The 12,272-nt window shown below is 35.0% G+C and overlaps 1 protein-coding gene across 1 annotated transcript in view; it reads left to right on the top strand.

The window, feature by feature from the left end:
• The window catches only part of ADGB (androglobin), a 104,682-nt gene that overhangs the window by 67,811 nt on the left and 24,599 nt on the right, over positions 1 to 12,272 (top strand). The window contains exons 23-26 of the mRNA XM_075036817.1: positions 1,962 to 2,096; positions 2,296 to 2,449; positions 8,396 to 8,583; positions 10,199 to 10,383. Coding sequence (XP_074892918.1) covers positions 1,962 to 2,096; positions 2,296 to 2,449; positions 8,396 to 8,583; positions 10,199 to 10,383 — 662 coding nt within the window. The remainder of the gene's footprint in view (positions 1 to 1,961; positions 2,097 to 2,295; positions 2,450 to 8,395; positions 8,584 to 10,198; positions 10,384 to 12,272) is intronic.

The following is a 12,272-nucleotide window of genomic DNA, read 5'->3' as shown; positions in this document are numbered from 1 at the left end:
CAATAATTACTGGCTACGTGTATAAATCCTCACTCCTTGTAACCACCAATTTGAGCAACACTCATATGGGGTATAATTTTGTTTCACTTTTTAGTGTTTCTAATCCTGTGAAACCTTTGTATGTTGATGGGATCAGGACTTAGCAACCACAGCCTTATTCCAAATATTAGACCTCAGTTTTACATTTGCAGCATCTCTAAATCAGCAAAGATCAGATGCCGGTTTTAGTCTTCCTTCAGACTTTTAAAACTTATGGGACTGATTTTTAGGCATTGTCCCAGGGGATACATCTAAGTGTTAAAATCATGCTACTGTGATTTTGTTTGATTTTTTTTTTTTTTAACAGCTGACAGACTTGCATTTAATGTAACAAGCTAGCACCTTAGCCAATAAAGTAACATGCAGGAATTTTGGAAGTTCAGTATTAGGGTAAAAGTTTTCCCATTCTCTAACTCCAGACTTACCGGTGGCCAGAAGCAGTACCATTTTACAACAGAAACACCATGCCCTAAACCATCTCAGTTTGTTCTAGGGTTACCACCTATTTCTCATTATACATCCCATGTAGGCTCATCTATGTTTGTCCCTACTATAATTTTCAATTAATTAAAAATTTGAGGTTTCTTAGGGGCGTTTTCTGTCTCTGTGTATGCTGTATATCAGTGGTGGAAGAAACCTTTGCAAAGCTTCATGGACTAAGATTTCAAACTGTTGTGCTTTAAATTACTTCTGGCAATATTTGCATTGACTCTGTGACTCACCTTAAGTAAATGTCAAGGTCAGCCATTATCATTGCTAAAAACATGAATGTGAAGACTGTTTCTGTAATTCCAATTACTATATATAGGAATAGTAGAACATCAGAGTAGCATTGTCCAAATTTTGTGGATAAAACTTTTGCAGTTGAACAACTTGAACACATTCATATTTGACACAGAAAAGAAGACAGCTGTCACCAAAAATGGATGTTGTGACGTTTCTTTAGACTATCCATTTTACATAAACCATATAAACCAAACTTTGAATTAGACCAATTAAAAGATAGCAAAAAAGATATATTGTTTACTTACTGCAGAAAGTGGGTAGTTGAAGAATAATGCAAGACAGAGGGAGTGGCGAGGAGAAGGATATCCTTTCCTTCACCTCTGCGTAGGTGTATTTTCACTCATACTCTCCAGAGGAAATCACTGGAAGGAGCCAAAACATGGAGTGAGACCAGTTATCTTTCTTCTGCCCTTCACCAGACAACCTGTTCACATAACAGTGAATTTTGTATGCGGGTCTTCACATTGCTTTGTCCAGAGGAACATTAATTTTTGATACTGCATATGATAAACAAAAATTCCTAGTGTCAGGTGCCAGTGAGGTTAGTTTTAATTTCACAGAACTTCATAACACCTGCAAGCTTATTTGCCTTACAAATAACTTCTGAGTTTACAGTCTTAGGTTCCTTCCTGTGTGAAAGGAATGTCTTTCATCCCATTTTAAATTTATTTGGTTTTGCTTTTATTCCTTCTTTTTTCCAAAAAGTTTTAAAAGTATGTAAAGGGTTTTTTAATCTCCTAATGATGCCATAGCTTTAAGATGACAGCTTAATATAAAGAAATGGAAGTTATGCTAACTGATATTTATTAAAAAAAAAAAAAGTAGTAGTAAAGTTTTGTAGAAGCCATAACATTTTGGGCCATTAGAAGCAGTTGTACTCGTGGATAGACTAACTGATAGAAATATTTGTATGTAAGTATTGGCCATTACCAGCCATTAGTTCTGAAAGAGCTGATCCCTACCTGATTTTTTATTTTTTTGAGAGTGGACAGCTACTGGAGAAACATTAGCAATGCATTTTATATCATTGTTTTACATTCATGCACAAAGCAGTGTTCTTCATGATTAGCATAAGTTGAAGTCAAGACATATGTGCCCTCCTGATTAGATTTAAATATTTGTTTTCTGCTTTCCAGAGAAATGTTTAAAAGAAACTGTAAGTCAATTGAAAAGTTTCCTTGTTATGAAGATGAATGGTGTAAGATGTCTTTCACTGACTATACTGTAACGTATGCTGATCAGCCACCAAATGTGTGGTTTGTGGTTTTTAGGTGAGTTTCCTACAGCCCTGTGTAACGCTTGTGGGGAAGTGGTACTGATGCACTGTGGGTTTTCAGTAATCTGCTTTAAAACCATAGTTTTACATAAGTCTACTTTCTTTAAATTTTAATGTATACTTCTACTTCATGTTACACAAATAATTTTATTTGTGAAAACAATTTTAATATAATTTTACTTTTTTTTTTTTAGGGAAATATTTCATGTTCCAGAAGACATGCTTATAGTGCCAAAGGTGTATACCACTATCCCGTCCTGTAGACTTCATGTTGTTGATAATGACACACTGGAGGAAATGCCATATGTCTTTTTCAAAGTGGCACCTCGTGTTTATCCCAAAAATAAGGTAAATGCAGAGAGTTGTTGTGAAAAGTGTAATTTTTAAAATATTAAAAATTGCCCAAATTCTGTGGACATTTTTAGCTATGTCATAATGTTCTACTTTGAAGCATGCCCTTATTTATTAGCAAGTTTGAACAGAGACTTTCACCGATCTGCTTCTGTGCTAAACCTTTTGCAGTGCAGGAATAGCTTTAATTTTCTTTGATGTTTTTTACCATTGCTAAACGGAGGAATATCATCCAACTTCCCTGTGCTCTGCTACTCAATGGCAACATGGTTGCTGCTGATGCTGTCCATCTGAGAAAACAACCTTCAAGAGTCAGGGGCTAAACTAAGAATGAGGTTTGAATAGCCTTCTGTAAGTCATGCTTACAGTAATTAAATTAACATGCATTTTCAGGTGCTAGTGATAATTGCAGTGTAAATGCCAAAGACAGCTTTAGATATACTCTCCCTCAAAGCCTGTGTGTTACCTCAGAAGCATTGGTGTAAATTGCGTCTAAAAAAATAACTGTATTGTTAAATAATTATCACAGCTTCCCCTCCTTCTGCCTTTTTACCTTTAGACTAAAGAAGACAGTTTGCTCAGTCTTCCCTTTCAAGTGACATGTTCTACACTCTTGATTGCTCTCTCCTCTGGAGTCTTTCCAATTGCTGCTGTCTTTTTCTTGTTTATCATGCACAACACTGAGCACAGTAAACTTTGCACCAGGGGTTAACTTGTGGCCATACAAATGATGAGTAAGGAACGATTAGTTTACACGTCTTGTGGGGTTTACTCTGCTTATATATCCAACTGTGATGCTTGCCCTATTTTGCAACACCATTGTTGACTCATGTACTTCTGTAACCCTAGGTGCTTTTCTGAAGAACTGAATCCTGCAGTTTATTATTCTTGGCTAAATACAGTGTATTTCACTACTGATTTTAATGCTATTTTTTCAGACCATTTCCCTAGTTTAAAATAATCTTGAATTCTTATTTTCTCTTCATCTAAAGTTACAATCCTGAGTTTGTGGTAACAGCTAATTAAATATATATGTTCTCCATTCCACCACCCACATTATTAATAAAAATATTGAATGGAATCAGGTTCAGGTTAGCTCTTTGAAATCTCACTGATTGCATCCCGCTCTTCCAAAAGGAGCCATGAGTATGTGCTTTCTGGATGTGATTGTCCAACAGCCACCTTAGTTTCTTCATTACGACCGCATTTCCCTAGGCTTAGAAGAATGATCAAAGAGACGGTGTCAGGTGTCTCCTTCCCCATAGTGTGCTTTCCTATAGAAGGAGGCTTGATTGGTTTGATAGGACTTGGGTTTTGTAGTCTTTTTGCTATGTTGAGGGGGTTGCAAGGAGTTCATTTTATTAGTTATTTCATGAGGTTTTCAGCCATTGGAGTTATGCTGAGTAACTATTTTCTAGACACCTTTGTCCATCTAAAAAAAACCCCAAACATTGCAGTTCTATAGTCTTCCAGTAATTTACCTGTCCTCCATCAGTTATCAAACATAATTTAAAAGTTTCCTGATTTTTTTAATCTGTTGTTATCCTTCAGACAGTTCAGAAGTTCATCAGACCTAACTAATCCAAATTCTTAATTTATCTATATGATCATTTACTACTTCTTTTCCTATTCTGGTCTGTCTCTTACCTCTTTGATATTCCCCCTAATATTAAGTATTCTAGCCGCGTGTTCACAGTTGACCTTTTAGTGAAGACAGGTTCACATTTTAGCCTTCTCAGTCTCCTCTGTCAATAACAAGGAATTGATGCCAGTTGCAGTCTAACACTGCAGGAGCATTTTTCTTGTCTTTCTTTTGTAACCTCCAGTTTCATCAGACTTTTTTTTGCACTAGAATGAACTTGCCTTATCTAGTGTTTATAGTGAATATTAGCTGAATGTGACAGATAAAGACTACTGCTGCTGGAGGAATATGCTTAAAAAAGAAGGGTTGCAAACAAATTCTTCAAGCTCTCAAAACTAATTTGGGATCAGAGATGGGGTGTGGATTCCACCAGACAGGAGAATTTGGTTTGGAATCCAACAGTGGCAAGTGGCAGGATGCAAAAAGAAATCTCAATGGTAAACACTACTTAGTGCTTTTCAGGAAAGTGACAGGTTGTGTAAAGAACAATCACAACTTCAGATTTATTTCAGATCTCATCTCAGCATTTGTCTTGCTTAGCAGAATACAACTGTCTAGTTCTGCTTTGTAAGGCAGGTTTTCCATTTCCCTGATTTTACTAACTCTTTCTCAGACCTCCTCCCATTTAACATATCTTTCTTGAATAAAGATATCCAAAATTGTACACAATATTCCAAGTATGATTTTACCAACACTTTGTGCAGTACAGTGGTTTTAAAATTGGAAATGCTTGTTTAGCTATGCACTACCCCACCTGGTACATTCCATACTGGGTTTTTTTTCCATTGTACAGCACAATAGCCTCAGTGATTCTGTCATTAAATAATGAAAATGGCCCTTTTTATTTTATTCCTGTCCTTCCTTATTGAAGTGCCCTCTTAAAGCAGACATTTTTGTTATTATTCTCTAAACTCAGGACTTACATTTTTTAATATTAAATGTGGTTAATATCAGTAAGGAGTGATTTTGGTTTAAGAGTATTAAAACAGAATTGTGCAGGTATGTTGTATTTTTCTACTTGATCTTATTACATTTCTTAATCAATGCTACTGAGTTTCTCAGTAAGACTATAACCTTATACTGTACAATTTAGCTTTTCTTCCTATTTGTAAATGGTTCATTAATGTTTCAGTGGACCTGCAAAAGCTATTGAAAGCTCTATTGATGTTTTGACAAGACATTATGCATTATTATGAAACAGAGAATACAGTAGCATTATTTTAATGTTACCTTTCTTTTTGACAGTATTTTGTAAAAAAGTCAACAATATCAAGCAAGAAATTATGCAGTATGCCTGAATTCCTAAATGTCAATATTATTAAAGTCCTTCCTTTTTTTTTTTTTTTTTTTTAAATAAACCTGCTGGTTAGTTGTTCTCTTCAAAACTATAAATCGGCAATTTACAACAGAACTAAAAAGAGTTCCTATCAACAGATATTGTTATTCTGCTGCAGTAACACACCTGGAACACACTAAAGTTCATTTCAAAATGATTGACAGGGTAAAATCTGCACACTAGCAATAATGTCTGTCTTCTTTCTGCAGACTTTACAATCTAGATAGAAACTAAGTACTTGCTTTGCATTGTTTGGATATTGTTTTTTTTGCATTAAATTTTCTTCTTCTGTGGTAGTGTTTTCTACTGCTCAATACAGTTGGGTTTGGGGTTTTGGGGGGGGGTTTGTTTTTTTTTTTATTTCTGCTCTCTTTATTATTCACAAGTCTTTTGAACAGATTGTAGAAAATGATAGAGATAAGCATACCTCAAGCTTCAGCTGACCAACAAAGATAAGAGTTTAAGAAATCATCTCTAACACATTTAATCTAGAAGACAGAAGTCTATTTGAACAAGGACACTGATCAGTCATTTGTCTTGACTAGTCATAGAAGGACATAAGGAAATCATCTTACTTCACAAAAAAGTTAGTTTAGGTGGTATATTGGAAAACAACCATTTCTGATTCTAGAGACAGTGAATTGTAACAAGATATCTAAGTAGGTAATGAAACTTCTCAAAGGTTTTTAAGAAAGAGACATAAATCTGATGGGGTTATCTGGATGTATTTGCTTATTTCTCAGTAGTGACTGATGATTACTTGTTGTTCCTACCAGCTGCAAAATGCAGTTATTTTGCTTTCTACTTGCTTATAATATTCAGAAAGTGCTCACTCTAACAATTTTTTAATCTTAAATCTAAATTTTCTGCGTATTTATACCGAACATTAAGAATGTATAATCTTATTATTATAAACAGGTATACAACGGAAAGTGTTTATCTCATGTACACCATGCTGTCAGAAAGCACTTGAGTATCTGGCTAAATCCTTCTCAGTTTCCAAGTGTACTTGTTAAGAGCTGGGGGAACTTTAACTATGTGCTTAACTAGATATTTAAATAAGTGAGTTCTCTTGAACCATAGCTTTGAATCATTGCTATTACCTTGTAGTGATTAAAGGGTATAATGTGCCTTACAGTTACAATTGCACAAATTGGAACCATGAATCATTTCTTTTACTTTCATTCTAAATATCCAGTAGTCCTGAAGTCACAACCCTGCATTATTGGATAGTCCTGAAATCACAACTCTATTTATTGTAAGAATTTTTCAACAAAGCTTTTTTACTGGTGAATACTGGTTTCTTTTAACTGAAATTTAGCAGAAGACTGCCAAAAGAGAAAATCTGTCAAAGAATTTTCATCTGGACTATTTCTTGAGTGGAACATGAAATTTTAATGTTTGAAAGAGCAAGATTGTAGGGCTAGCTTAGAGAATCTGAAGAAGGGACTTAATCCTGAGTTCCCCTATTACATTGCAACTGGCCATTGCACTCATTATGTCCCTTTTTCTTGACCCTGCCTTTCAAGTAATACATTCATATTGCCTTTTTTTTTTTCAAATACAAAATAAAATCAAATTTTGAAACCTTTTAAATTATATTCTGGTTTCCCATATTCCTCTTCTCAGGATTCATAAAAAGCAGATAAACCTGCATCAGGCTTATTACTTGTGTGTAGCATTTTTTATTAATTTTTTAATTTGATTTTTCTAATACTAGAAATATTTTTTCTTAAATCAACATCTTCATAAAAATAAGATTAATATCCTGACGTTTAATGCTATACTTGCAATGACATTATTAAAAACAGGGGCAATATTAATTTAACCTCAGATTTGAAGACAGAAGGAATCTGATATCTAAATTTCCATGCAGCCCCATGAAGGGGCATTTTAAAATCTCTGGTTTACCAGTGAATGCAGTAATTTTCATGTTCACATTTTATGTAATTTTGCTTTCATATGTGTGAGGACTGCTAGCTTTTGCTGAATGTCTTGTGCATGAATTGCCAAAATATTAGTTTCCTTATCTTCAGCTGTGGTCACCGTTGGAGATAAAAGTATCTATAATCTCAAAATTGTTGCGCAGTTTTCAAGTACATCAACATTTTACAATACACATCTTTCTTACCTCTGGCATACAGGTCAGATGTTTCCCAGCAATAGTGGAGTATGGGTTTGATGTGGTTGTCTCAGAGCTTGGAGTGAAAGTTCTTGCCCTATGCAGTCATTTTCTTCATTATATCTCTTGCTACTACTACTGCTGCTGCTATCATCACCACCACCACCACATATAGTTTTGGTCAGATACTAAGTGGGAAAAAGTCTTTTGTACCAAATGAAAAGAATTTGATTGATACTATTGCTAATGGTTTTACAAGAAAAAGAACAGTAATATTACAGAACCCAGGGATGTATAGATGTGTTTTATCTGGGAGCTATTTGCATAGTCATATGATGTAGAAAGCAAGAAAATACATTGAAAAAATATGCTTTACTGAACTTCAATCATGTTATAAGACTTTTCAGACTAGAGTACTGTACATGATTAAATAAAAAAGTAAGAACTCATTAATATTTGTTAAATTAGACTTTATTAAACAACTTAGAATCATCAACTAATTTGGTTAGAAAGTGACCTAAGGAGTTTTACTGTACCTGGCCCTAAAAATACCTGCCAGCTTTGAAGTTAGATGAGACTGGATTTGACTTGCTATGTAACTTTTTGCAATATAAATTCCTGTAATAAGAGATGCTTCATAAGTTAGACTGTAATAGAGCTGTAAGATTCTTGCTTTCAAGCTTGAAAGCAAGAATCTTACAGCTCTATTACAGTCTAACTTATGAAGCATCTCTTATTATATTAATAAGTGTTACATGGACAAGAACTGTGTTGCATGGAGTCATAGAGTGCATTTTGAGTAGTGTTAGTTCCAAGTAAAAATGACTTGTTTTCTCCTTTCAGAAAGGGTACACATTTATGGCTGAAGCACGTACTGGTGACCTGCCTGTGGCAGCTGGAAGATGGAGGCTCCGGCTCATCAGTTCTCATACTCCGCTCCCATGCCTCTCTCGTGAGGCTGTAAATAATGTCTATTCTACTAAAGAAATTAAAGAGTATTACATACCCAATGACAAGCATGTAATGTTCAGGTAAATATTGAGAGAAGAATGATTAAATTCTGCTTTTTATGTGGACCATCCCTGACAGAAAAGTATGTTCTTTACTCTTTCGTAGAAGGGGAGGGTATTAAGGCAAATATCTGAATTTTATGGGACATCAATGTGCAATACCAAATTTAACATTTCATTTGTGGAAGTGTTATTTTCTGGAATATTGCCACTGCTTAATGAAGAACAGGTATGAAGTACACAGACTATAACTTTAAAATCATAATAGCAGTATTTTGCATTTCTCTAAGCTTGATCTTGAAATCTTATCCGTATGTCAGTTACTGAAATTCCACAGTCCTTTGGGGGATTAAATATATGTTAAAATCAAGATTTTGCAGGTGGGGAGGAGACATAAAGTTTGATGTATTTTTTCAGCTATTCAGATAAAGCTTTAAATAATACAGAAATACAATACTTTCTTTTCTGATATATCAGACCAATTTCTATCTTGCAGTGTTGGCAGAAAAATTTATATGCATTTTATTTTAGCATACTGATTCTTTTAGGACAACTTATTTAATAAAACCATGATGATTTAATTTTTATTAATCCTTCCTTAATTGATTAAAGTTTATTAAAATCAGTTTATTCTAGCTGCATTTGAGTTCAGAACTGACCCTGACTAAATCACTATACTTAAGTTTTTACACAAACGACTACACTCTGCACTAAAACAGGCCCCGTGCCTAGAGCTGATTACATGTATGTATTTTGAAGGTTAATTCTAAAACATTTTGCCTTGATTCCTGACAATTTGTATTAATATTTCAAATCAATGGATTATTCTTGGGATAGAGGTCTATTCAACAGGAGGAATCACTTTCAATATAAACGAAGAAAGCATGTAATGGAAATATAACAAATGCACTCAAATTCTGTAAACTCTCTCTTTCTTGATGAGTTTTTTTCTTTTTCTCCCCTCTGGTGTTGGCAATCTTTTAAAAAGTTTATTTTAGAATATTTATATATTTTTGTCTCCAAATGTGCTGCAGTCGGGGTGATAGAGTTTTTACGTGTTGTTTGTTTGCTTGCTTGGTGAGATTAGTCTAACAATTTGAATTTATGGACAAAAAGCAAGTAATGAGTTATGAGTCACAACAAAACTATTATTTAAATTTTGTCCTAAGACTCTAATTCTACAATCTTTTAATTCCACAGTCTTTTAAGTTGACCAGATTAGCAGCTGCTGTCAAATGAGATAGCTCTACCCTTTTGAAAGCAAAGCTTTCTTTTTTTTTTCTTTTGCTCAGTTAGTTTTTAATTGAAACAGTTCCTTAATCTGGCTAACCATGTTTTTCAACAAATACTAGTACAGCAGGAGGGAAAATGTATATCTGGACATTCGATAAGGCAGTTAAAAAAAGAAATGGCAAGACCACCCCTTTTTTTGCAGCAGCACTTACTTTGACCATGGATTCACTGCACTAAACTTCACTACAGGAAGCTTAGCCTACCAGATTGCAGGAAAACAGTTGACTACAAACTCAATTTTAAGTGTTCGCTTCCAGGTCAGCACAAGGTTTAGGTACTTTCCTAAAAAAGAATGACCTGGTATATTTGGTTATGTTGCTATCATTTTTGTCTTCCTTTTTAGGTATTCAGTAAAAGTCTCAGCGCCACATATTGCTACAGTGCAGGTACAAACCTCTAAATCAGATGTCTTCATTAAACTACAAGTCCTAGATAATGAGGAAGAAATTGTGAGTGTCACTGGAAAGGGCCATGCAGTCATCCCTGCTTTTAATTTCTTGAGTAATGAAACACTTTTGAGTTCCCATTGTAAGTATTATATTCTGTATTTGATATGAGGGATATACATTCTTACAGTAACATTAGATAATCAGAGAAAATATTATTTCTTCCTACTTTTTCCATGAATCCCTAATCGCTTTGTGATTGAGTGAAATCAGCTACATTTCTGAGCAATGAACAGGAGTCCTTGGTCCTCAGCAAGGAGGAAGGGTACCGAAAGGATTGATTGAAATAAGGTGCCTTATTTTCTTCCTCTGCCTTTTGGTCTTGTTTTATATCCGAGTAAAGAGTTTTGTATTGAAGTAATTGAAGTAGCTTCTCAGTTCTGAAAATTTTTATGCATATGCTTGCCTTGTCCTTGAGAACTGAAATATGTTTTCTTTTCAAGATCTTGCCTTTATTTGTTTGATCTTAAAGTTCAAAAAATTTTGGCTGTTAGGAAACTGATGCCCAGACCATGGGACATGGTAGATAATTCGCAGATTACACTGAGCCTTGGGGTTTAAATGCACCATCCTGAGCATCACTCCTTTTAGCAGAAGCACATGTTTTATTGGCTTCTCATCCATCATATGAGCCCCAGAGTACAAGGCAAAGACTCTTGAATAAATGATGTATTATTTATCCTTAAGAAAAATCTCTCAATTTTTGACTCTACCTCTGCTACAGCTTTACAATGATATTCATGGAAATAGAAGACACTGAAGGAAGAGCTACTTGCCCCAGACTTGCAAAGTTGGCATATTTATTATACTTGCTATACTATTGTCAATTCTTTATGATAGCAACTGAAATACTGAGAAAATTTGTACCTTATGGGAATACTTGAATTTAAACAAAATTTCCTTTGAGACAAATTCATTTGAAAGTTACAACAAACACCTCACTCATTTTTGGCTGAACAGTTGAATCAAGTTCATTTGCTCAAAGTTTTTGTTTTGTTTTTATTGCCATTCATTACATTGCAGTCTTGTCAGCTCACCTCTCGTTAAAGGTGAGAACTAGTGTGTGTTCAAAGGTCACCTTTCATGAGTATGCTAAAATTAATGTATTTTCTCAAAGTACTTTGAAACTAGTGATTGTACCTAACAATAATCCAGCTGGCATCAGTTAAAACTGACTCTCTGTAGTCCAGCAAACTAACATTCTGAGTCTACTGTATGCCCAAGACTGGCAGCATATAAATACTGGGAGAAGGGGCAAGGAGGTAAGGAAAATTAAGCCAAACTCTTTTCAGTGGTGCTGAGTGACAAGACAAGAGGCAACAGGCACAAACTGAAATACAGAAAATACAATTTAAGCATTAAAAAGGTGATTTGGAGGGGGGAGGAGTTGTTTGGTTTGGGATTTTCTTTTTTGTTTCATTTTTACACTCAGAGTGTCAAAACAGTGGAACAGGTTGCCCAGAGAGGTTTTGGAGTTTTCATCCTTGGAGATAATCAAAACCCAACTGGACGTGTCCATGAGCAACCTGCCCTACCTGACCCTGCTTTTAGCAATGGGATTGAACTAAATGATCTCCAGTGGTGTCTTCCAGCCTCTGCCAGGACCCCTCAGCATCCTGTGATCCCATGAAGTCAGTTAGTAGTTAAGGCTTATGTTTTTGTTTGTTTGGTTTTTTTTCTTAATGATACACAAATAATCTAGTTGCCTTGGATGTGCTGTCCAACTAAGGAGGTATTCATTTACAACCAGACTTAATAGAGAGAGCCTTCAGCTTGAGATTGTAGCAATGCTTTGCCATCAGCCCCCTCTGATGTAGCGAGATAACTCCCTGCATGCTCCAGAGGGCAGAGTTAGGTTATCTGGACATCCTCTTTCATGCTTCACTTGTAGGCTTTCAGAAGTTAAGAGTTCTGCCAAACTCAGTACTCAAGAACTCCAGTAGCTGTTTGCTACTGGCATTTTTATTGTTT

The sequence above is a fragment of the Buteo buteo genome, chromosome 9 (genome assembly GCF_964188355.1).
Source record: "Buteo buteo chromosome 9, bButBut1.hap1.1, whole genome shotgun sequence".
Classification (NCBI taxonomy): domain Eukaryota; kingdom Metazoa; phylum Chordata; class Aves; order Accipitriformes; family Accipitridae; genus Buteo; species Buteo buteo.
This window is presented reverse-complemented; position numbering and strand designations above follow the sequence as displayed.